Raw genomic sequence first — 25232 nt, 5'->3', positions numbered from 1 at the left:
TGTCTAAAACTGTATTTTAGCCATTCAGAGCACAATCACTTACTTCTCTTTTAACCTGGGGGGAAAGTCACATTCAGGGCTAAGAACTGGTTTATTGTAAAACATGCCCAAATTGTGCATGAGCCAGAAAAATGACTGGTGAAATGTTTAAAGATGTGTCTGTGTCCGTTAGTAGATTTCTGCATCATGTCACCAAGTAATAAGTGCATTAGTGACTCAGTCACCAATATGCATTAGTGTTGCATTAAGAAATGAAATCAAAGCATTTCTCTTGGAGTAATTGAACCAGGAGCAAGCCTGAGTCTGAGTCCTCCATTTCTCTCCCTATGTCTTCCTTCTCCCTCTAGCTTATGGGTTCTGGCCAGCTGTAAACAGTCTGTTGTATGAGTCTGAATCTGTGTCCCCGTGCCTGCCTGATGTCTGTTTTATCTGTCCCTGTGTCCATCCCTAACAAAGGGCTTTTGCTCTGTATGTATTTTACAGCACAGAAGGAAAACATTACCCAAGAAGGAATGAAACATTAATGCATAAGTCTACTTGCATCCTGTTTGCTGTTCTCAGCAAAGGATTATCCTAACACACATACAGACACGTGTATTGTTCTGGGCTAGAGCATGACAAAGATTAAAGCTGTGCATTAGCTTCAGTTGATCACATGGGAGATCCAAGGCAAGTTACACTGTTCTTTTCAAGGCAGATTAAACGGGCTGAACATCCAGTGTGACAGCAGTATTAAGTCGTAAGTGACTTTGAGGTATATTAGTAACTCAGCTGTGAGGTCAAGCTATTCTAGTAAGATATTTTCAGAATACTGTATCTCCACACATAAGCACAAGAGCAAATAAATTATCAGTTATAGGAGTGTCATTTTAGAAGAGTGTATGGTGTGTGTGGTGCCTGGGATTGAATGCAGACAGAGCCTTGTGTGCTAGACAAGTGCTCCACAACTGCCCAAAACCTGTGCTGTACCACTTTTGAGGGGAAGGATGAGTGCACAGCAGTAAGTGGGCATAACTACCACTGCGTAGCTTTATTGAGATATAAACTACCATAAAATCCACCTAAGCATGTTAGCTAATGGCTTCAGTACATCTATAGAGCTCTGTAGTATAATATTGGACTGTTTTCCTTAGCCTAGAAAGAAATTCTTTACCCATTAACAGCAGTTCTTCTATACTCACCTACTGCCCTGTTCACCTATGGGCAGCTGATCAATCTTTTCCTATAGGTTTGCCAGTTCCAGACATTTCATATAAATGGGATCACAGAGGCATGCCTTGGAGACGGGCCTCTTTCACCTGAAGTGATAAGCCTTGAAAGAATTACGTCATGTATAATACTTCATTCCTTTTTGTGGCCAGATAGTATTTCATTGTGTGGGTATACTAACATCAGAAATCCAACGACCATCCCAGTATCACTGCACATCTGTAGAGCAATTCTATACTTTTAACAAGTCATTTATTGACTTACTATTAAAAAGGATTTGCCAGGCTTGGGAGAGGACTCAATGGGTAATGCTTTTGATGTTCAGTGTAATGGCTGGAGTGTGGGTCCCCAGAATCCACATAAGAGTTAAGCAGGCATGGCATCCATCCTCTAATCCCAGCACTCAAGATGTGGAGACAGAAGCTGGGCAGCTAGAACGGCTCAGTCTTCAAGTTCCTGCGTACAGTGAGAGACCCTTCTCATTAGAGAGTCAGCTCAGGACTTCCACACACAGGAACAATTAAAATGCAAAATAAAGTTCCATTCCAAAAACAGAAGAATCAGTCTGCTATGTATTTAAAGAAATAGAAAAAATACACAAGAGTGTGTCTTTTGTTTTTCAGTAGCTGCTGTCTACAGCAGTGCAGGTTTCTCTACATGGAACGTGATCTGGGCTTTGTTGCTGCTAAGGTTGCTTCCAAACAGAACAATTTTGTGTCGTTTTCCTAGAAAAATTAAAGTGACTTGGAAACAGTCTTAGGGGTTTGCGAACTTTAAAATTAATAATTTTAAATGTATAAGGATATAATAAAGTTTTGATAATAGTGTTAAAACTTGAAGCCTAGTGTTCACAGTAACTCTGTATCTCAAGATCCAGTTAGTCTTAGTTGTGATGTCATCTTGTTCTCTTTTTGAAAAGGCGGTTCTCAGTGCTTACAGTGGTAGCCTGAAGATTGATGAATAACAGTTCAAAACACACCTACAGTCTGTGGGCGCTGTCAGCTGCACCAACGGATGTTCAGTAAACATGGACCATATGGCTTCAGTGTGCCAGCTTCCTCCTGATTGGCCTTTAAACTCGTGTGTGTAGAGGCTATTAAATGACAGAGTTTATGAGTTAAATTAGCTACCTAGAAGTTTCAGTCCCTGCCTCACAGAGTTACTACAGTTCATTCACGAATGTGTCCGCGTTCCTGCCTGCCTCCCTAGCTCCGCCGCTGCTCTTCCTCCTCACCTCCCTCAGTGTTCACTTCACCGTGCACCCCCTTGACTGACTCTTCTGTGCCCGCTCTCATTCACTTCCTCCTGTGAGTCCTGTGGTGTTTGCCGAGCGTCCTTGGGTAACCTGGGGTTACCGTTTCATCATTTCTCTGCCCATTGCCCTATCTGCTGTTCCTCAGCGCTAATGTGACCTTGGAAAACCTCGGCCCTGTCACTTTATTTTTCTGTCTCAACAGTGCCTAACAGAGGTACCGGAGTAGAAATGAGAACACAACTAGACCCATGTCTATCTAGCAGCGCTTTTTAAAATACAACCTTAATTAGAACATAGAAGCACAGGCATAATTAAAAGATTAATACTGAAGTTTTTTAAATTAAAATGTAGAAAAAGGGTGCCGAAGAGATGGCTCAGTGATTAAGAGCACTGGCTGCTCTTCCAGAGGACCCGGGTTCAATTCCCAGCACCCACATGGCAGCTCACACCTGTCTGTAACTCTAGTTCCAGGGATCCAACACCCTCACACAGACATACATGCAGGCAAAACACCAGTGCACATAAAACAAAAATAAAGCCGGGCGTTGGTGGCGCACGCCTTTAATCCCAGCACTCGGGAGGCAGAGCAGGCGGATCTCTGTGAGTTTGAGGCCAGCCTGGGCTACCAAGTGAGTTCCAGGAAAGGCGCAAAGCTACACAGAGAAACCCTGTCTCGAAAAAACCAAAAAAATAAAAAAAATAAAAAAAAAAATAAAATCTGAAAAAAAAAAATGTAGAAAAAGTCAGCTACTTTTTCCTGTAAATGTTAATATCTGAAGGTAGTTTTTATTTTTTCCTTCTTTCCTTCCTAAACAGGTGGTTTGTTCTGGATGCAGAAACAAGAGATCTCGTGTCCATCCACACTGATGGGAATGAGCAGCTCTCCGTGATGCGCTACTCAGTAGGTGGGCAGCCCTCCCCCCTCTTGATATGCACTCACTGAAATCATGTTTACTTGTTCATGAGGTTCACTCCTCTCTGTTTTCAAGAGTTGTAACGTGTCCCCTGAACATCAGGCTAAATTCCACTACTGGAAACTTAAGAAGCCTGAGAAATGAAACAGCATGGTAACCATCAAGCAAGCATGCATTTAGAATGAACCATGACAGCTGCAATAGGAGTTATAAACAGCACAAACAAATCATACCATTGCACTAGGATCTTTATATATTACGATGAATGTAATAGTAGTTTCTCGCTGGGACCGCCAGCCCCCAGATAATGACACTGAGACTTACTGATTATGAAAGCTTGGCCTTTAGCTTAGGCTTGTTCCCAACTAGCTCTTATAACAAATTAGCCTGTTTCTAGTAATCTACATTCAGCCACATGGCTTTTTCCCTTCCTTCTGTTCTGTATGTCTTAACTCCCTCCGTATCTGGCTGGCATCTCTCTCGTGCCTAGATTCATCTCCAGTTCCTCCCTCTCCCCGGAAGTCCCACCTATTCTCTTCTGTCTAGCTATTGGCCATTCAACTTTCTATTAAACCAATCACAGCAATACATCTTCACACAGTATACAAATATCCTCAGTAGCTGAATGTTACATCGAATTAGCAACCTTTTCTTTGTATATAAAAGGATATAAGCAGTGGAGAATGGAGCTAAGGGCTCAGTTCTTGGAGTTGCCAAAAAATTGTAGAAGAAATAGCCAGAATACACACTAATATCCAAATACTCTAGTTAGCAATGTTCTGAGTTACATTGGTTGTTGCTAGATAAAATACTTAGTAATTCATTAATTTTATATAACTCATTCAGCTTTGAATAATTCTTTGTACTTTATTCAAAATGGTTTCCCAATATTCAAATTACTTTTGTTGTTATTTATGTGGTTTGATTCATATTATTCTCTTCTAGAGTTAATCTAACTTTTTTGGGGCATAGTCTTTCCCAAGCTGGCCTGAAACTCAAAATTTCCCTTCCTCTTGAAAGAACTGGGATTGTAGATAAGCATACATGGGATTTCTTATATTTGAATATTGAGGGTTGGCTGGTTTTGTCTTTGTAGTGCTAGGGTTGAAACCAGGCCTCCATGCATGGATAGGCAAACACTTCATCAAGGAGCTATATCCTTGGCCCAGAAAGTCTGTTCTCATAGCTGTTGAACTAAGAGTAGAGAAAAAAGACGTTTGATTGCTTCTTCATTGTTTCAAAGGAAGCCTAGACTCTGGAGAAAAATGTATGTACAGCAAGATGTGAAAACCTAGAAAGAGTCAGTGTGATTTCTGTTGTTTTAGGTGTTTGGGTTTTTTTTACATGTGTTTATGTGCACACGTATCAGAGGACAACTTTTGTAAGGTGGGTCTATCCTTCACCATATGGTTCTTAGGATGGAACGCAGGTCATCAAGCATAACAGTGTGTACTTTTCCCTTCTGACCCATCTTGACTTCCCCAAAAGAGTCATTTTGAAACAGCAGAGTTTCCTGTTTTATTTTTATTAGTTTTTAATGCCATAATAACAACCTCTACAAAATGTAGCATTTAAAATCAAAAGATCAGTAGAGTTTGACTAGTTGTTATTTGCGTAGCATAGTGGTAGGTACAACCAAAGATAACACAGAACTAGAGAATGCAGTATATTCCTTCCTAAACAACCCACCCTATAATTCGTGAGATCAGATGTACTTACCCAACACTGCAGCTGTACATGCTCAGCGTGCTGCATTAACACTGTGCTTCCACCAATAAATGCAGGGACATTGCTCTGAACCCAGCCTTTCACTGACTACAAGGACCAGACCAGAGAGTATCTCCAAGGAAGGGATTCTATGTTGGATTAGATTACCATTTGATTTTAGGGGATGCTAAGTGATTGGATTTGTTAATAAAATGCCAAATAACATTTAAATTGATGAGATTTAACTTTTTTTTAATAGAACCAATAAGATAGCGATACATAAAGACATTTTTGCAGTCAGCACTTTTTCATTTTTAATTCTAGATGGTACTCTCCTGGCTGTAGGATCTCATGACAACTTTATTTACCTCTACACAGTCTCAGAAAATGCAAGAAAATACAGCAGATACGGAAAATGCACTGTAAGTAGCAAAATAGAATAACCTAAGTTACAAAGTAATTGAGAATTGTATTCTGTTAAAAGGAGAATTAAATGTTCACATTGATGGAGCTGTTATGTTCTCCTTTTAACTGCTTTAAACTCTCATCTGTGAAAACTGAGGTCACCTGTACCAGAATGCATGGGTCCCTTACCTCGATCCCCAGTACCTCATAAACTAGCTATGGCGGCATACTCTTGGCACATGGAGGCAGGAGGATCAGTATTCAGGGTCATCCCGAGCTACATAGTAAGTTTGACATCACCCTAGGGTACATGAGACCCTATCTCACAAAAAAGAGGAGGGGGAGACCTGGAGAGTGCCTCAGTGGGAAGGAGTACTGCTCTACAGAGGACCTGAGTTTGGTTGCCAGCACCCACATTGAGCTGCTGGCAACCACCTGTAACTCCAGCTCCAGGGGATCCAGTGTTTGTGACCTCTATGGCAGTGCGCATACACATAATTCACACATAATTCAATAAGTTTCTTAAAAAGAAAATTGTAATTATCTAACTGTAGAACACAGCTGTATGTTCTGGAAAGGTATCTATCCCCTTACATTTGAGCTCAGTATTTATCTTTAATTAGTATTAAGGCAGTTTGTTCAAGCTATTTCTGTGGGAAACTGTTTGTTTGATAAAAAAAAAAAAAAATATTTCTGCATACCCCTGACTATCCTTGAACTTACTACGTAGACCAGGTTCTCCTCGAACTCACAAGAGATGTGCCCTGCCTCTGTGTCCAGAGTGCTGGGATTAAAGGTATGTGTCACCACACCTAGAGCTGTGGGAAACTTTTTATTTCAGTGTCCCATGTTTCTGCCCATCCCCAATACCCTACAATGTCCTGTGTCACCTGTCTGCCACTAAAATGGAATAACTTTAGAGATGTCTGCATTTAAGGAAGTTAGCAGAACATATTTCCTGATATTTGTAATTCTTTAAATAGCTACATACTTACTGTTTGGTAGGACCTCACCTCAAACTAGAGAAATGACCTAGGCACCAAGACTATCTAGAAAATGTGTCCCTTTGTCCTCAAGAAGTACAGTTGCCAGGCATGGTAGCACATGTCTGTGATCCCAGTCCCAGCACTCAAGAGACAGAGGTGCAGGAATCATTGCAAGTTACAGGCCAGCCAGGGCACTCGGACAACAAGAGCCAAAGGAAAAAGAAAGGCAGGTGGAGCTGAAGGAGGGCTGTAGTCAGTGGTAGAGCACTTGGTGGCACATCGGAGGCCTTAGGTTCAGTCCCACACAGGAGAAGGACATGTAGGTAGTGTAGCTTGGTGATTCCTGACAAACTGATCAAACTTCCGGCCGGAACTTTATGCACTGCTTACACACTAATATGACCTTGAGCAGGTTGCTCTAACCTCTGCCTCAATTTCCTCACCTGTAAAGGATGGGTAATAGTAGTTTCTACTTCACAGGATTAAAGGAAGCTAATGTAGGGCTGAGGATGTGGCTCAGTGAGTGAGTGTTTACCGTGCCAGCATGAGGACTGACTGGATTACCTGCCCCCACATGAGAGCTGGGCATGGACATGCATGCCTGTAACCCAGTGCTGGGGGTGGATTCACTGGCTGCCCCCACATGAGAGCTGGGCATGGACATGCATGCCTGTAACCCAGTGCTGGGGGTGGATTCACTGGCTGCACCCACATGAAAGCTGGGCATGGACGTGCATGCCTGTAACCCAGTGCTGGGGGTGGGGTTCACTGGCTGCCAGCCTGTTTCCGTCTCAAGGGACAAGGCAGACACTTCATGTGCCCCTGTGGCTTCACATGTATACATACACCACACACGAAAGAAAAGAGGTGAATGTACATAAAGACCCGAGGCTGGTGCCAGGCATAGAAATACTCAATAAATGTGCATATGATTTTCATATGTTCGTATGTTAGAAATTATTCAGAATTAGCAAATGACGTGATGAGTTGGTATGGTGGCACAAATCCTTTCATAGTCTTTTTTTTTTTTTTTTTTGGTTTTTCAAGACAGGGTTTCTCTGTGTAGCTTTGCGCCTTTCCTAGTACTCGCTTTGGAGACCAGGCTGGCCTCGAACTCACAGAGATCCGCCTGGCTCTGCCTCCCGAGTGCTGGGATTAAAGGCATGCGCCACCACCGCCCGGCCCCTTTCATAGTCTTGATGAAACAGTTTACTTGGGTGGCATAATAAAAGAGGTCTTGCTGGGGCGGGCAGTGGTGGCGCACGCCTTTAATCCCAGCACTTGGGAGGCAGAGCCAGGTGAATCTTTGTGAGTTCGAGGCCAGCCTGGGCTACCAAGTGAGCTCCAGAAAAGGCGCAAAGCTACGCAGAGAAACCCTGTCTCCAAAAACAAAAAATAAATAAATAAATAAAAGAGGTCTTATAAACACACATGGTACGAGGCTGATATTTATTGTGCTTATGATATGCAGATTGAATGTCCTTTATTCAAAATGCTTGGGACCAGAAGTGTTTCAGATGTCAGCTTTCTGACTTTGGGAATAAGAGATCTTGGGGCCAAGATTGAAGTAAAAACCCTAAGCTCATTTGTTTCTTATACATATATAGCCCGGTGGGTAATTTTACAGGATGTTTATTACACTTGTGTTTTGACCCACCTGTCCTATGAGATAATAAAGTCTTAGATTTTGAAGCACTTTGAAAATTCACATTAAGAGTTTTCAGTTTGGCCAAGCTTGGTAGCCATAGACCTGTAATCTTAGCACTCTGGAGGCAGAGGCAAGAGCATTGGTCACAAGTTCGAGACGAGCCAGGTCTACATAATGAGACTCTCAGAAAAGAAAACAGGAATGTTGAACTTATATGAGCAAAAACAGTGTTTGAAAAGAGAGATTTGTTTGTTGCTGCTCTGTGTGGTGTTTTTTTTTTTTTTTTTTTTTTTTTTGCCATACACTAAAACCAGTGTATGCACACATGCACAAAGAAAGAAGAAAGGACTTCACCATAAGAATTTTTTTAGATTACTGAAGTTTACCCTAGTGGGCCTCAATTTGTTTTATTTATTATTATGCACAGGACTTGCATGTGTGAGTGCATGTGCTGTAGTGTACATGTGGAGGGCAGAGGGCAGCTTTGCATGGGTCTAGTGCAGGAACACAGGTTGTCTGGCTTGCAGGGCAAGCTCCTACATACCCACTGAGCCATCTCACTGGCCCAACTCTAAATTATCTTGAAAAAGATATTTTATTTGACTTTATTTTATGTTCATTGAAGTGAAGGTGTCAGATCCCCTGGAACTCGAGGGGTTTGTTTGTTTTGAGACAGGGTTTCTCTGTGTAGCTTTGCACCTTTCCTGGATCTCACTCTGTATCCCTGGTGGGCCTTGAACTCACAGAGATCCGCCTGCTTCTGCCTCCCAAGTGCTGGGATTAAAGGTGTGCGCCACCGCCGCTGCCCGGCAGCTTTTCTCTTTAATGAATACTTAGAAGTATAATGGAGAGCTGCTCGTGAACTGTTTGCGGCTGTGACAAAAGGCCTCTCTGCTTGGCTCAGTTGTCTTCTGTCCTTGTGCTGGGCTTGTTGCTGTCACTTCTCTTAGAGTCTCTGTTGCTTGTGGGGGACCTGCTCCCACCTTTTAAAGGGTCCCTATTAGGAGGAGGGAGGAATAAGAAACTTGGAGATAGAGTGATAAGTCTAGCCAATGAGAAGAAAGATAGAAACACAGGATCGCTTTGGGAGGACCTGGGTCAATACCCAACAGCCCAGAACTTTATTCAAAAGGGTCTTTTATAACAATGCCAAGGGCAAGGCAAAAGACCTCCCCCTTGGTAGATACACCCAAGTGCATCCCCTTCCAAACACCTGGTACCCAGACCAGGTCCAGTCATCCCCTTATGCAGCCCTGCTGGTAAAGCAAGCTCAGATCTCACTAGGAAACCTCTGTTGGCTCCCACAGTTGCTTTTATCTATTGTCTGCTATTAGAGAGGACAAACTGGGCATTGCTGGCTCTACCACCTACTAATTTTGTGACTTTAGGCAAGTTAATTAACTTTTCTGAATCTTACATTCATCAAATTGGAGATTTTAGAAGTTCATCTTTCGTAGAACTGTGGTCTCTATTAAAATGGACAACCAAAGCTCAGAATTCAAATGCAATTGCTGCTCCATACTTGCAGTCATTTGCCTGATCTTATGCAAAGGAGTGTGGGGAAGAAACCCCTGAAATGGCTGGTCCATAGTAGGGCCAAGGGAAAGTTTGAATTGTGCTTTAGAGAGCACGAGCGGACTGGCTGTGGCAGGACTAGGGAAAGCAAGAAAGTCAGCAGAACGGGAGAATGGTGGAGATACCGAGAGAGGGGAGAGTGAGAGAATGACCAGTGGGCATAGAGAGCGGGGATCTGAGGGAAGAAGGGCCAGGTGCTCGCTCGCCTGTGTGACAGGTGCTTGGGAGTAGGGACTGAGGGAGCCTGGGGCCAGGCGTGGGCTTTGGTAGATAAGAGAAATGACTCCTTTTGGCAGAATGAATGCTGGCGTTTTATCTGTCTGCCAGAAATCCTTCTGTAGTCCATCTTGAGCTCATTTCTGGGAATATGGACTGCTTGTTGGACTGCCTGAGACCTAGCATATTGGTCAACATTAAGTGACTAGTGTAGCTGGAGAAAGAGACTGAGGCTAGAGCTTTAGGAAGCGCCCTTGTAGTAGATTATAACCAGTTCTGAGTAGTTGCAATCTGCTCCTCTTTGTGGTGTCTATATATGAAAATGTTATTTCAGAAGGTGGGGCTACATGAGAATGCAAAGCAGGGCTCCCTAATAGAAGGCAGCAGGCTGGTTCAAGGGACCCCAATGATGGATCCATTTTCAGACGTGCACTGAAATCACCCACATTCTTCCAAAGCTGGTCCATCAAATGCTAGTTTACCACAGGCACGGTAACTCTGAGGACACTGATGGGCAGCCACTGTGGCCCTCCCTTCTCTGCTACTTCCTGTTGGTAGGGACTTTAGCCTTGAGCTTTAATTCCCAGGCTCCTCGGTGACCTTCAGTCATACTCTTCGCTTTCTAGCGTGGGTGGGAGACAAGCTCTAGCCCCAAAGCCCAGCCTGTCTGAACTGTCCCACCTGGCTTGATTTAATTGACCCCAAATGTCGCTCATACTCTTCCTGAAGTACTCCTTATCTGCTTAACATCTTGTTCCAATATTTCTCCATGAATTCTCAACTCTGATACTAGTTAGTCCCTCTTCTAAGTGCTCGTTGAGATGTTAAGTCTGGTCTCAAAAGGACTAGAGGACTGGCCTCTAAACTGGAGAATTCTGGCATATAAAAGGATTGAAGATGGCCCAGCTGTGCAGCTCCATGTCATCTGTCTTCACAGAGTGAGAAACGACAGCAGTAACTCATTTATCACAGTCCCTGTTCCGACCACCCTAACCTTCACACACCCCACCCCGAAGTGCTTGAGTGAGCTAGTCTCCCTGTGAGAAGAACTGGGTTCCCAGGTGTCAGGTCAGACCTTAAAAGCTGGGATATGACAGTTCAGTCTCTGGTTTCCTCTTCTCTCCCATTCTTAACCCTGACCACACAATGCTTGTCATCCCAGAAACATAATATGAGTGGTTCTTACACCGGAAGTCGTTCAACAGAATTCCTTTTCTCTTTCAAAGGACAATTTTTTTAAGTTTTATTTAATTCTTTATATTGTGGACCATTGAATGTTTTCCTTGGTTTTGTGTCCCAATTGGTCGAAACTTCCTAGAAATCTCAAAGAAAATAAACCATAAAACTAACTCAGTTTTCAACAGAATGATATGCTTTGATATTTCTATATCAGGTTATATATAGTACTCTGCTAACTTTAAAAATTAGTGGTATTGCCGGGCAGTAGTGGCTCATGACTTTAATCCCAGCAGATCTCTGAGTTTGAGACCAGCCTGGTCTGCAGAGTGAGTTCCAGGACAGCCAAGACTATTACACAGAGAAACCCTGTCTGGGGTAGAGAGGGGGAAACTAGGTTTTGGAATGTTTTTGTTTTGTTCCCATGTAATTTTAAATCAGTTGCCAATCACTGATACACAGGCAGCCTTCCATACAGTGCCCTACCTGGAGGGTCATGGTTTTTCTCAGGGTGGTCTTCATCATCTTCCCTTGTGATTAGCATTGTGGTTGTAGCTTTCGGTTGTCAAGTGACAGTGATGGAGGTGCTGGCCTGGAATTCTGTTTTAGAATTTCTTCTCCGGGTATAAAACAATCCTGTACCATTATGCTTGTCCCTTGAGGTGAAGCCTGACATTATTCCCCACTCTGTGTGTGCACAGGTTGAATATCTTACATGAAGTACGTGGGCTCAGAAGGGTTTTGGATTTGAGGATATCTACATAGATATCACCCACATGAGCATCAAATCGAAAATGCTCCAAAATCCAAGGCCTTTGGAATCTCGTCAGCACTCGGGTTTCAGGCTTTCAGAGCAGGGGCGTTCAGCCTGTCCTGTCCCCGAGTCTGTAACTTGGGAGGGGAAGGACACTATCATAGCTTCTGGGTGGGTATGACCTCACAGACCCTCCTATCCCAACCATTGCATTCCATCGCTGCTCATCTTGTTGACATTGGTATCGGGGAAATAGTCATTCTGTTTTCCAACATGAGTCAAAAACTCCCCCCCCCCCATAGGTCTTTCAGAACAATTTGCATTGACTGGCCTTCTGAACACATTCTGTGTCCACTGTTGTGTGAGTTAAGTCTTACATAGACATAATAATGCTTTTCATGCTCTTCTGAGAGATTCGGGTAATATGCAGAGAACATCAGTGTTAGGATAAACACTTAGAGGAGTGTGCATTGCCATGATTACTTTGCGTAACCTCTGGACAGCTGAGCCAGACATGAGACTCATCTGTCAACGTGTTGGCATACCCTCATGCACACTCAGAAGTACCTAGTGACCCTGCATGCCTTTCTGGCTTGAAACATTGTTCTCTTGTTGCTAATGTTCTCAACTATAGGTGATTCCCGACTGTTTTCCAACATACCCAGTCTCTAGTATTCAGAAAACTTCTTAATTCCCAAACTCCCACAGTTCAGTTCGCGTAAACATATAATAAACATATATGGACCTTCAGTGCTATGAGGAAGGTTGTGGGTCCAGAAAGAGTTAGGGACACATTTAATTGGGCTTCAGGAGACTGGAATAATCAAGAAGCTTGTGAGTCATTAGAAACTGTAGCTGAGACACATTGAGTTTATTAACTTCAAACAGTGTAAGCAAGAGGTTTTTAATTCCAAAAGTACAAAATTAGGCTATATGAAACAAGTGAGTGTGTGTCTGTCAGCTTTGAAAAACCTAAGGTCCGCAGGACATACCTGAAGTGGTTTATTGGGAAACATCAAATGCTTACATGTCAAACTAACAGTTAAGCATTTGGTAGTTTTGTTGTTTTAATTTCCAGTGTTAATAAAAGCTAAGCAAAAGATCATTTTTCCTATTTAAGGAAAGTTTTGAAGAATCGGATGATTAACTTGGGTCCAGCTGTTTTGCAGGAATGCAATGTTGGATCACTTTCCCCTACCCAGAACATTCTTTGAAGATAGGAATTTGCCTAGGAGAGTTCCATTCTGACTATTTATAGGGACCATACACAGCCCAGGAAAACTTTAATGTGCATAATCTGTAACAGAAACTTCTTCTCAAAACTGGTGTCACTCCAATAGGGCCATGTGGGGAGTGAGTTAGAGACAGGCCGGAGAGTGCATGGTGTTCTCTGAGATGGAATTCTCTAGAGAGGTGTACCTACTTGTTCTGGTGTGTAGATAGAGCCAGCAGGTGTCACCCAGGTTCAGAGCACTTTATAGTGTTCTGTTGTGTACAGCCCCGAGAATGCCACTGCCCTGCCCAAACTGTGTTACTGGTCTCTTCACACACCAGTGTCTGCCTGCATACTCGCCTGCTAACAGGACAGGGTAAAAGAACTGAAGAACCTTTGGCTCCATAGGCTCTGATGCTGCCCCATCTCTGAGGAGTCCTGGTACATGGGCACTAAGAAAGCACTGTCATTCAAAACTCTAAATGCTTTCTTTATTGATCTTTCCTTAGGGACATTCTAGCTACATCACACACCTTGACTGGTCCCCAGACAATAAGCATATAATGTCTAACTCGGGCGACTACGAGATACTGTACTGTAAGTATGAGCATCATCTATGGGCTCAGACACGTTTGTCAGGCAGAGCTGCTACAAAGGCGAATGGTGAAGAGTGTGTGCTGCCTCTAACTTAGCAGCATCCAAAGTCGTGGGGCTCGTGTGCAGCTCCGTTCTCCAAGAAAGCAGTGCATTCCTTTAATGGTGCAGAACTGATGGTAGATGTTGCTATCAGAGATTTTTCTGTGAAACTGTTGCAGCTCTGAATGGTTTCATTTAACAACTTTTCCTGGAGGCAAGGAGAGTGTTAGGGTGAGCCTTTATGCTTCCAGAGAAAAGAGTAAAGCATCCAATGGAAACACTTTGTAATTCTGTAAGGTTCTGTTACACACTATCTTTTCTTTTTCAAATGTCTTTCAGTATATGGATTATAAATACAAGTAAATGTGACTAGTTTGAATCAAGATGCACTTTGAAATACATTTGTACACATGTATACAGCACTATGATTACACTCCCTGTTTCTAAATTTCTAAAGGGGACATTGAGAATGGCTGCAAACTGATCAGGAACCGGTCAGATTGTAAGGACATCGACTGGACGACGTACACCTGTGTGCTGGGCTTCCAAGTCTTTGGTAAGAACATCACAGTTAATGTGGAAAGTGTACGTGTGAGCTTTTTATACACCGTGTTTACCAGGTAAATCGATAAATGGAAAATGTTAGCCAGGCATGGTGGCACACACCTTTAACCCTTAGCATTTGGAAGGTAGAAAGGTGGGTGTACCTCTCAGAGTTCGAGGCCTGCCAAGACTACTTGTAGTAAGACCCTTAGTTTCAGATTCAGAAAAGTTAAATGCACTGATTGAATCAATATGAGATTTTTCTGCAGAACCCCACAGCTTTGGTCTCAAAAAAAAAAAAAAAGGAATTGACACAGGGTAAATTTCCTTCTGGTGTTTCCTAAGGGGATTTGAAGCTTTCATATTACTAAAGACATTTTTTAAAAACTTTATTGATCTCATTTACATCTTGTACAGTTTACCTAAAGTATACAAATCTGTGGTCTTCCTATACCCACAATCATAAAGTTTATCATGCTCTGATCTTGCAACATTTTCCTCACCCCCAAAGACACTCTTTACCATTAGTCACTACCCATCTCTACCGCTATCCTAGTGGATCGAAGGACCCTTTCACAGGGGCCGCATACCAGAGATTTACATTACAAAACAGTAGCAACATTAGTTATGAAGTAGCAATGGTTCGGGGTCAGCATGACATGAGCGACTGTATTAAAGGGTCGCCGTCGCCGCCGCAGCAGCAACACTGCATCCTCTGCTTTCTGTTGGGCTCCTGTCCTGGAGAGTTCATGTAAGCGGACACACAACTGTCCAGTGACAGGGGCTTTTCTCACTGGGCACAGTAGGAAGAGTCGGGTCCCAGTCGTTCCTACAGCTCTGATCCCTTTGTGTGAATGGCATAGCCTGCATTCTGTTCATTGCTCTTCGGCTAGTAGTTCATTTCTCGTGGTGCACACTCCAGAGTGGCATGGCTGGGTCCTGTGGGTTTTGAGGAACTCCTGCTGTATGAATGTGCCCTGTAATTCTACTGGTAGTGTGTGTGAGAATTAGTTACTTAGTGTCCTTGCCAACGCTCCCCCCACCCCACCCGTTGTCCTGGTGCCGTCTGTTAAAATAGTAAGGTGTTTTAAAGATAGAATTTGGGGGTTCTAGGGCTGAGGAGATGGCTTCTTTGGCAAAGGTTTGCCAAGTTCAGAGTTGCAGCCACCATGAACCTGCAGTCCCATCACTGGAGAGGCGGGAACAGCTGGGTCCCTGAAGGTCATTGGCGGCCAGCCTGCCTGAATCTGAGCTCCGGGGTTAGTAAGAGACCTGTTTCAAATCATATAGATGGAGCTGAGGAGGCAGGTCCGTGGGTGCAGGCATGAAGACCTGAGTTTGAATTTCCAGCACCCACCTGAAAACCTGGGTATGGATAAACATGCCTGTAACCCCAACTTTGTGGGGCCAGCACAGGCAGATCCTGGGAGCTTGCTGGCAAGCTGTTCTAGCCAAAACAATGAGCTTTCAGTTCCATGAAAGACTATTTTTTCTGTAAAGATTTAATTTATGTATAGAGTGTTTTGCTTGTGTGTGTGTTAAGTGTGCCACGTGCTTGCTGTTGGGGCCAGACGCCATTGATTGAATCTGGTTGAATGGAGGGAAGGATGGTTGTGAGCCGCTGTGCGCCACCGTGCGGGAATAGGGCCCGAACCTGGCTCTTCTGCAAAGGCAGCAAGCGCTTAACAGCTGCACCATCCCCCAACCGAAGACTGGCCCTGGAGGCAGAGAGCAATACAGAAAACTCCCAGCATCCTCCTCTGGCTTCGCGTGTCCCGGCACACCCACATGGATGTCACACACAATATTTTTAACAAACCTACCCTCTTCCCCCAAAGTGTATTTGTTCTCAGGTGGAAAGGTAGATCAGGTTTGATTCCCAAGCACCCCCGTGGCTCACAATGGTAGTCCTGTTTCAGGGGATCAGGTGCCCGCTTCTGACTTCTGTGGTCACTAGGCACACATGTGGTGTGCATATACATGTGCAAGCAAACACTCATACACATTAAGAAAGAAGTTCTCCGGTGTAGGATTCAGCCATGGGAGGTCAACACTTCAACCTACACGTTCCACATTCAGTCTGGTCTAACAGGAGTTTGTCTAATTACTTTGACCATGATCACTGTGCCGCAGAATAACTTGCTAAGCACGTTTGGTGTATCTTCTTTTTGAAAACAGGAAAATTCTGTGGGATACACACTAGCCCGATGTATGACCTGGCACTTCATAAGCACATTGTTTTTAAGGCCTCTCCCTGAGGGAGCATATAGTCCCTCTGCTGACGGTGACTGCTCTGCTCTTCTCTACAAGGAACAGCTAAGGTTTCCTCTCACCGAAACTTTAAAAGGCAGGGCTAGTTGCTTAGCACCACCCGTTGCTTCCTGGCCTGAGGTCTTGGGTGGATGTTACTTATTTTTTGGGTCAGTTATTTAACATCAGGCTAATTTCCCACACCTCTTTCTCTCCAGGTGTCTGGCCAGAAGGATCCGATGGGACGGACATCAACGCACTGGTGCGGTCCCACAATCGCAGGGTGATAGCTGTGGCCGATGATTTCTGTAAAGTTCATCTGTTTCAGTATCCCTGCTCCAAGGCCAAGGTTAGCTCAGCTCACCAGAAACCTGGGCTGACCTACTTGTGGGTAGAGCGAACTGTTGGGGTAGCAGCTGTCTTGGTGGGGTGCTGCACAGCCCTGCTCACACTCGGGGGTGGACAGTTGATGGTGCCCTGTCCTATGTTCTTTCTGAGACAGGGTCTGTTGGCCTTGACTCCCAGGTACTGCCTTTACAGGAGTGTGCTGCCATCCCAGGCTCTCGTTCCCTCTTTATATAAAGAAACGGGAAAAGAAAACCTACTGGTTTTATTCGTAGGTCTGAGGGCTTGTGACTTGGATGTCAATTAGATTAACCTGTTTTCATTGAATTCACTTGTCTCCCTAGTGCTCTCCATTGCTCTAAGCAGGCATGTAAAGAATGGATTTCATTTTCCTGTCTGATTTATTTTATAGGCTCCCAGTCACAAGTACAGTGCGCACAGCAGCCACGTGACCAACGTCAGTTTTACCCATAATGACAGTCACCTAATTTCAACTGGGGGGAAAGATATGAGCATCATTCAGTGGAAGCTTGTGGAAAAGTTACCTTTACCTCAGAACGAGGTCATCCCAGACGGCAGTCTCACCAAAGCGCCTGCCTCCTGCGCGGACAGTGCCAGGCCGTGTCACCTTCCTCCCCAGCCACTGACTGAGACGGCGAGGAAGAAAGCAGGATCAGCAGCTCGCCCACGCTCCTGGAGAACAGCCTGGAGCAGACTGTGGAGCCCGGCGGCGGCGAGGAGCAGAGTGAGGGGGGCAGCGAAGACCTCGGGGCCGTGATTGATGAGGAGCCTGCCAGTGAGTTAGGCGAGAAGCAGGGAGCGGCCGACCTGCCTGAGGACCAGCAAGGCACACCACCCCTATGCTAAAACCCCGGCTCCTGTCCTCCTTCAGCTGCCTGTGGCGATGGGGTCAGGTCAGCCAGCAGTGATGGGGACTCACTGGATGGAGGTTTGTGTGCCATGTGATCCAGTGTTCTTCAGTAGTCTGAACTGCCATCTGGGAGACACAGCAAACTCAACTACCGGGGGAGGTCCACAGGTGAGTGTGTCTAGGAGCTCACCGTGTGTGGAGTGAGTACTGGACACAGAACCACAGTTACACCATGGAAATAAGCCCTTCTCGGAAGGCCATCTCCTCAGCACAGACAGAGGCATTGCAAACTCCACTGCGTGGCCACCGGCTCAAACTGCCCCTTTTTCTTGATGCAGAAAAGTGATCTTCCTGTGATACCGTCCCACTCCAGTATCTAACAGGACCTTTTCAGTTCAGGAAAACCGAGTATTGCCAAGTGTGGTGGTGTTGCCTTTATCACGTCATACTGCATTCTCTTACACTACCAGTCCATGTCCGGATGTGCTCCTGAGGCTGCTCGAGGTGATGCCTTCTCCAAGTTATCACGGGGGGCAGCCCTCAGTTTCTGTGGACAGATACTTTATCCTAGGAGCAAGCATTGCTTTGTGAAGAGCTTTTCATGTATAGTAAACCATGATTCTGAGAGGTGGTGGGTTCTCCGAGGAATCCTTTACTGGTCTAAACATTCTCTCACGTTTGGCATTCGAGGGAACGGGAAAGAAACCACATGCCTTTAAAAGATGAACTGTAATGATGACCTGCTAACCTTCGCTAGCCTTCGGCACTCTGTTCCCTCGGTAGAAGTATCAACACAGTAGTCTAAACGGTTGAATTGGTGCTTGAAATTCAGTTGTCATTTTTATACAGACTTACCACACCGAGGGATGTCTTTTTTACGGAAGGGTGACAGTCACAGTACTGCTTCACAGGGGCCCCTGCAGATGTCCTTCTCCTGTGAGCCTTGCAGCCCTCGGGTGGTGGCTTTGGTCTGGGCAGTGCACGGGTTGGTAGGCGTGGGGGAGGGCTTTTTTCAAGTTTTGTCAGATAACTATTTTTCTTAAGTATGTTTCCTACTCAATGACAAGTGTGCATTTCCTATGTTTGTTTATACTTCGATTACAAAAAACTGTTTATTTTTTTTACCTTGCTACATTGTTTCCATACTTTTTGTTGGAGTGTGTTTAGAGAAGTCTTAAGTTTGCAGGCGTTTCCGTGATTGTGCCATTCCAAAGTGCATCGGAACTGTCATTCCCTCTGTCTTCTCAGGAGTTAACACATATCAGGTAGCCATTGTTCGGAAATAGGAGCGCTCCAGGGAACTCCAAGGACACTAGGACACTCAGGTTCCCACGCTGTATGGAAGGGTGTGTGGGGACAAGTGGAGACCTGTGTATCTCTAGATACGGTGCACGCATCAAATGTTCACAGTGGAAGTCTCTGTCTAGGTGTATGTCCGTGTGCTCTCTCTCCTTTGTTTACAACAGTTTTTTAATTAAGGGAAAAAAACACCTCAAAGTAGCTCTCTTCCAAAGAAGAGGGTCTAAGCCACCTGACTTTCAGTTCGGTCTGTACCCAGTTCTGAGGGAGCACAGCTTCAGGCATCTCGGTCCACCAGTCAGCAGTGGCGATGAAATCAGGTCCTTGCAAAAAGGACACAAGGAAAGTACATTTCTTTCAGTGCCTGGAGGATGCGGCTCTCCACAAACAGGGACTTTGGGGACATCTGTCACCTTTGGGGTTGCCATGTACAATGAGATTTATAATCATGATACTCTTGGGTGGTAGTTTCCAAAGACACTACTCATGCGCAGAAAAGCGTGCCAGCCCCTCGTGCTGGCGACTACTGTTTCATGTCAGATCTGTGATAGTGGCTGGCAGGATGTGGGATTATGAAATTGTAATGTTGTTTTGTTTTTAGAAAAACTTGTGAATGAAAATGAACCCAAGTGTTTCATGTGAAGATGAGCCATTTCTATCATGCATTCCGGTGTCATGGCAGAAAATTTAAGATTAAAAACGAAGATAACCAAAACGTTTCCCTTGCCTTCTTTGGTTGGTGGTTGGTGGTCGTCAGAGACAGTCTTGCTGGCCTTGAAATTGTGGGAATCCTCCTGCCTCAGCCTTCACAGTTATTATAGGCAGGCTCCACCACCTCAGTTGTGTTTTGTCTTTTTTCCGTGTTCTTTACGTGGTTTATCCTGGCACTCTCTGTGATGGTCCAGACTTTAGGAGGTAGAACAGTGCTGTTGTGGACACACTCCTGGTAGCAGAAAGCCTCCTGTCAGTAGAGGACGTTGTTCTGATGGAACCCCAATAACAGGGAACAGTGCAGCTTCCGGTGGTTTCCCGCTGTGAATTTGGCTCCAGTGTCTGACTCTGGCTGGGCTGGCGGTCCTGTTACCCTCCTGGCCCGGGCGCCTCCTGGTGGTGGACTTTTGAAGGGCCGTACTCAACCAGCTGGCATCCCCCGCTTTCCCCCTGTGCCTCAGCAGCACATCCTCCACACCCCGGCCGTAACTGACGACCACAGGCGTTTATAATCATGGGGACTCACTCAGCCATTCACACAGACGCGGCCAGGACAGGATTCCTAGGTACGCAGAGGCAGCCCCAGTCAGTCCTTTGGAGGTCGAAGCCAGCCAGGGCTAGTTAGTGAGATCCTGTCTCAGAAAAGGACAAAAAAAAAAAAAAAAATCCATCTCACCTGAAGCTGGACAGAATGCCTGAAGCATCAAAATGGGTGAAATGAAATGATTATTCTTTAAAAAAAAAAAAAAAAAAAAAAAAAAAAAAAAACGGATCTAGGAAAGAAACTATAGGGGAAAATACATTGGATTTTTGGGGCATTGAGGTTGTTAAGGCAAGCTAACTTGCAGGAGCTGCTCCTTGTTTAAGCAACAGTTAAGTGGAATAAGTAAGAAACGTGTGGGGATTTTACGGGGAGGGGGTAGTTGCGGATTTTGTGTACGTATGTCTTGTTTGTTCATCGTTTGAACAGTCTCACGAGGCCCAGTCTGGCCTTGACATTATGGTCTGTCTCAATCTCCTGGTTGCTAGGGTTTATTAAATGCATGCATCACCATAGCTACCTCCAAGACAGACCACAGAAAGTCTGAGGACAAATGTGGGGTGTACTGGTGAAAGCCACTGCTCCTGGAGACACCCCCACCTCGGCCATCGTCCCTGTGGAGCCTTAGCTGAGGAATCCAGGCAGGAAGTCCCCGTAGCCAGCCCAGACTCGCTTAGCAAGGGTCACGCCAGGAGAGGTTCTAACAAGGGGGGGCTCTGATTTGACAGAAGAAAGAAACCAAGCAGAGAGCCACTGACAGTCTCCTTGCCCAAGAGTCCGGTCCATTGCCCACACACATGTGTGATTGCCACTACCACTAGATCCTGCTGGAGAAGTCCGTGCCCAGGACTGCCCCAAACTCACACCCGAGAAACACAGGATCCAGGTGTTCTCCAAAAACAAAACGCTGCAGCCTTCCCTGCAGGGCAGCAGCACCTCCTCCTGCAGGGGCAGCAGCACCTCCCTCCCTACGTAAGCTGCCAGGTTCACCTTCTGCCAGGGGCCCCGAGCTCAGGCTCTGCTCTAGTCTCACCACTCCCTCTAACAACCTTCCCAGCCAGAGGAGCCTAGAGAGGAGCCAGAAATCCCAAGTCCACAGACCCCAGCGTCTTCACTTCCCGCTTCGTGAGCCACAGCTTCAGACTGGCGTACTGAACTTTGGTCCTAACACTTTTCCAGTCCAAAAGACAAGCAGAAAGACTCGGTTCTCCCTCCCCACCCCTGAAATACTGAAAAGCATGAAGCAATGGCCTGGAGCAGGCCATGCTCAGCAACAGTGTTAGTATCATGCCTCGATGACGGAGAGTCAGCCTATCAAGAATGAGGCAGGGAGCAAGCTGCCGATGTGTCTCAATGGCCAACAGCAAACGAGCGATCAGGAATCCATCAGTCCTAAGTTCCATTGCCACGAGGTTTATGCGATACCCAGACGATGTGTGTTATCATAAAACAGAGGAGCACTGTAAGTAACTTAAAACAGATGGGCCCTAGTGCATGCCATTTCTGACCTTTTGCACCTACGTGCTCTGCCCTCAGGAGTCAGAATGATGCTTTGTTGGAAGCCAGGTGTATGGCTATCTACAGCTTTTCACTGGCGAATGCCTTCTGCCAGATCCACAGTGTGGTCAGAGAGTGAATTAACACTTATTCTTGCTGTGTTGTGATCACAAAGGGACCTGGGGTCGTGAAAACTTTCTTGGAGGTGTTTGAGGCAACCCAAGCACTTCTGACCCGTCATACTGTGGTCCATTCCCAATTTGCCGAGCAGTGTGTGTTATAAAAGTTTCAAAAAGCTTCGTTCGTTTTTTTATCCAAAGTGCATGGGGTCAGAAGTACTTCAAAGTTCAGGTCCTCTTGGATTTTTTAATTGTTTGCATATACATGAGATATCAATGGATGGGACTCAAGTCTAAACATAAAATCCATGCATGTGCTTCAGATACACATGTACACAGCTGAAAGGTAATTTACACATTAAATGTCTCCGCATCCTGAGAGTGGCCTGTCACAGGCGATCAGGCATGGAGTCTTCCACTGGTGGCCATCATGGTACTCAAAAGGTTTCAAGTTTTGGAACATTTCAGATTTAGACTTTTCAAGTTAGGGATATTTGCCCAATCTGTAGCATTTCCCACTCCGTGCAGCAGATGGGGGGACATGGCCTTTGCTGTGCCCCATTGCCGAGACGGGACATTTCTTCCCCACACCTGGTTTTTGCTCCGAGAGGCACTGTCCATTCTTGTTCTGGGAACTCTCCTCTCCTAAAGCTACCCAGCCCCACTTTCCTGGGTGCCTGTGCTGAGCGGTCTTCCTTTGCTCAGAATTCATCACATGAAGGGGAACTTAGGAACTCCTGAGGCTGCTGCAGGGCTGAGAGGGACCATCGGCTTTCTCTCGAGTGACTCCTTTGCAGGCAGAATTCATTTCCATGTGGCCGATTGTTTGCTGCCCCTGCATATCTCATCATCAGAATCATTAGCAAAAATGTTTGCTGGGTCTTGACATTTCCATTTAGAAGATAAATTAATTCTGAACAGAGCCTAGAGTCCCCTTGGCAGGATTCACAACAATCCCAGAGCCCTCCACCCCCACCTAGTAGACCAGCCTTCTGCTGGGGACAGATGGAGACTAACAAAAACCTAACTACAGTCCCACCATACCCCCATCCCATAATGTCATCTTGCCTAGTGATGTTGCTGTCTGTAGAAATCACTACGGTGTTCACATCCGGAAGAAATCACCTAGATCTCCATTAAGTGATGCACGAGCCCCTGACCATAGTGGAAAAGACCAGTTTTAAGTGGAGGGGAAGTGCTTCCTACCTGCCTGAGCTGCCCACAAGGAAGGAGAGATGGAGAGAGTTTGGGGCTCTGCCCCCCTCTGCTCAGGAAAGGCCAGGCCTCTGTGGGCATGAATGGATGTCATTAGCTATCTTGATACAGGGATGCCTGGCCCCTTCAGAGCACATCTGTCTGTCCTGGAAGGTCACATTGTTAGGAACTCCAGGAGAGACGGCAGGTGGCTCCATAATGAAGCTGCCATTCAGTCAACAAAACTGAAGTCGTTTCCACGGGAAACGGTAAGAGAGGGGTGTCTCTTTTATTACATCGTAGCAGTCGGTTGCATTTTTCATTAAACATTAACACATTTAAACACAAGGATTTCTCTAAGAGGCCACTTGGAAGCCAGACACAAAACACACGAGACTTCATGGATGCGCCCTCGCCCTGAGGATCTTAGCAACCGCTCTTCGCTCTCAGTCACTGTGCACAATCACTGTCACTGACTCTCATACCCAAGGGGACACATAGCTAGTAGACACATGGGAGGACAGGCAGGCAGGGAGCCTCCAGTGCCCTAGTAGTCCCCAGGCCTCCCCTCAGCACCAGCCACCTGAAGCCTGTTTCCTCTCCAGCCCACCTTGCACCCCCGGCACCAAGGGCTCGGCACCGGAATTGGTGACTGTCCCAACCCATCTGCTGCCTGCCAGTCAGAGTTTGAGCTGTCCTTCCCAGGCCACAGAAGTTTCCAGAACAGACCTGAGCCTGACTCCCACTCTCTGATGCAGATCTTTTCTCTCCCCACCTCACCGCTTGCCCAAAATGTAGATGCCCCTCTCTGTCAACACATACTTGCCTGAGGCTGTGGAAAATGGAAACCTTCTTATACAGCCCTTCCTCTGGAGAGCTAGGGCTCACCGGGCTAAGCTTATCCCTCCATGAGTTCTGGAGGCAGAGGAAGGGTCCCCATTCTGCCTCCAGCACCCCACAGCAGCATCAGTGACAGCGGCATGATGTGTGCTTTGGCTGCGGAGATAACACGAGTCCTGCAGCAGGGAAGGAGTTGGAGTGCCTATCTCGAGGTAACCTGAGATTTTTTCCATGGAAGACCTTCAAAAAAGGACAGATGGGGGGGGGTCTCGTGAAGAAGCACATAAAACTTGTGAATAAAAGACATCCCAGGGAGCTAAGAGTCAAGGAGAGTCCCGCAAGGCTTCATGCCACACTATCTGGGTCAGCTGGCAGCACTATTGAACCCAGGCCTGAGCTACTGAGCATGAGTTTAGAGCCAGGACTGAATTCTCCAATGGAGTCCGGCTGCTTGATCTGGTCACCAGCTACGCCTCCAGACCACACTGAGGTTCCTCGGGGCCTGAAACACCACAAAGACCAGAAAAATAATAAAACAAGCAGCAAGATAGCTCAGCCAGTGAAAAAGTGTCTCCCCCCAAGCCTGATGACCCGACTCCATTCATTCCCAAGGTCATATGGTAGAAGTCACAGACTCCTGCAAGTTGTTCCCCGCCCCATGCGCCACACACACACCACACGATTCACACAGGTAACAGGACTGTCATAACTCCCAGGGGTGGTGGTGGTGGGGATGTTGCTGCAGGTGAGTTCTGGGGACCTGGAAGCTCCCCAGGCTGCGTTGGCAAAAGCATGCTACTTGTGATAACTCATCCTATCTATAATCAACTGAGAAAAGACAGAAATAAAATATGCTCAGGAACAGGGAGTCCTGCCTGCAGCAGGTACATAGGGCTTGGCCCGTGTCCTGCTCTGGCCACCAGGCAGGAGACTGACTCCACCACTCCTAGCCCACACCCCAAGCAAGGTCACCAACACTCTGACATTCGTGGCCTCAAAAGCACAGCGCGCTCCCCATCTGACCCGCAAGGCTCCCAAGAAGACCACTAAGCTTGCCCAGGCCACCTCGGCCTTCCCGGCCACAGCCATGGCCTCTGGCTGAGGTCTAGTTCTCCATGAGCAAGTCCCAAGGGAAGGGAGCTGCAGGCACCTGAGCATGGATCAGGTTAAAAACTCATCGCCCAAGGACCGCTTCAAGGAGAGATGGCCCAGTCACCAGGAGACACAAAGGCTCCTCTGTACGATGCTGCCTTAATGAAAGACGCAACTCATTCCAAGCAATTTGATGTTGGTGCACGAAAGGTTAATGAGATTTATGTTTTGGAAGT

General features: G+C 45.9%; 1 protein-coding gene across 1 annotated transcript in view; it reads left to right on the top strand.

The window, feature by feature from the left end:
- The window catches only part of Eml4 (EMAP like 4), a 133172-nt gene extending 113453 nt beyond the window's left edge, over positions 1-19719 (top strand). The window contains 7 exon segments of the mRNA XM_028892467.2: positions 3281-3369; positions 5410-5507; positions 13568-13655; positions 14152-14250; positions 16706-16836; positions 17245-17485; positions 17488-19719. Of these exon segments, the coding sequence (XP_028748300.1) occupies positions 3281-3369; positions 5410-5507; positions 13568-13655; positions 14152-14250; positions 16706-16836; positions 17245-17485; positions 17488-17699 (958 nt within the window). The 3' untranslated portion in view covers positions 17700-19719.
- The last annotated feature ends 5513 nt before the right edge of the window (positions 19720-25232 follow it).

This window comes from Peromyscus leucopus, chromosome 22, assembly GCF_004664715.2.
Source record: "Peromyscus leucopus breed LL Stock chromosome 22, UCI_PerLeu_2.1, whole genome shotgun sequence".
Taxonomy (NCBI): domain Eukaryota; kingdom Metazoa; phylum Chordata; class Mammalia; order Rodentia; family Cricetidae; genus Peromyscus; species Peromyscus leucopus.
Note: the sequence above shows the minus strand (reverse complement) of the source record. Positions and strands in the feature narration are given on the sequence as shown.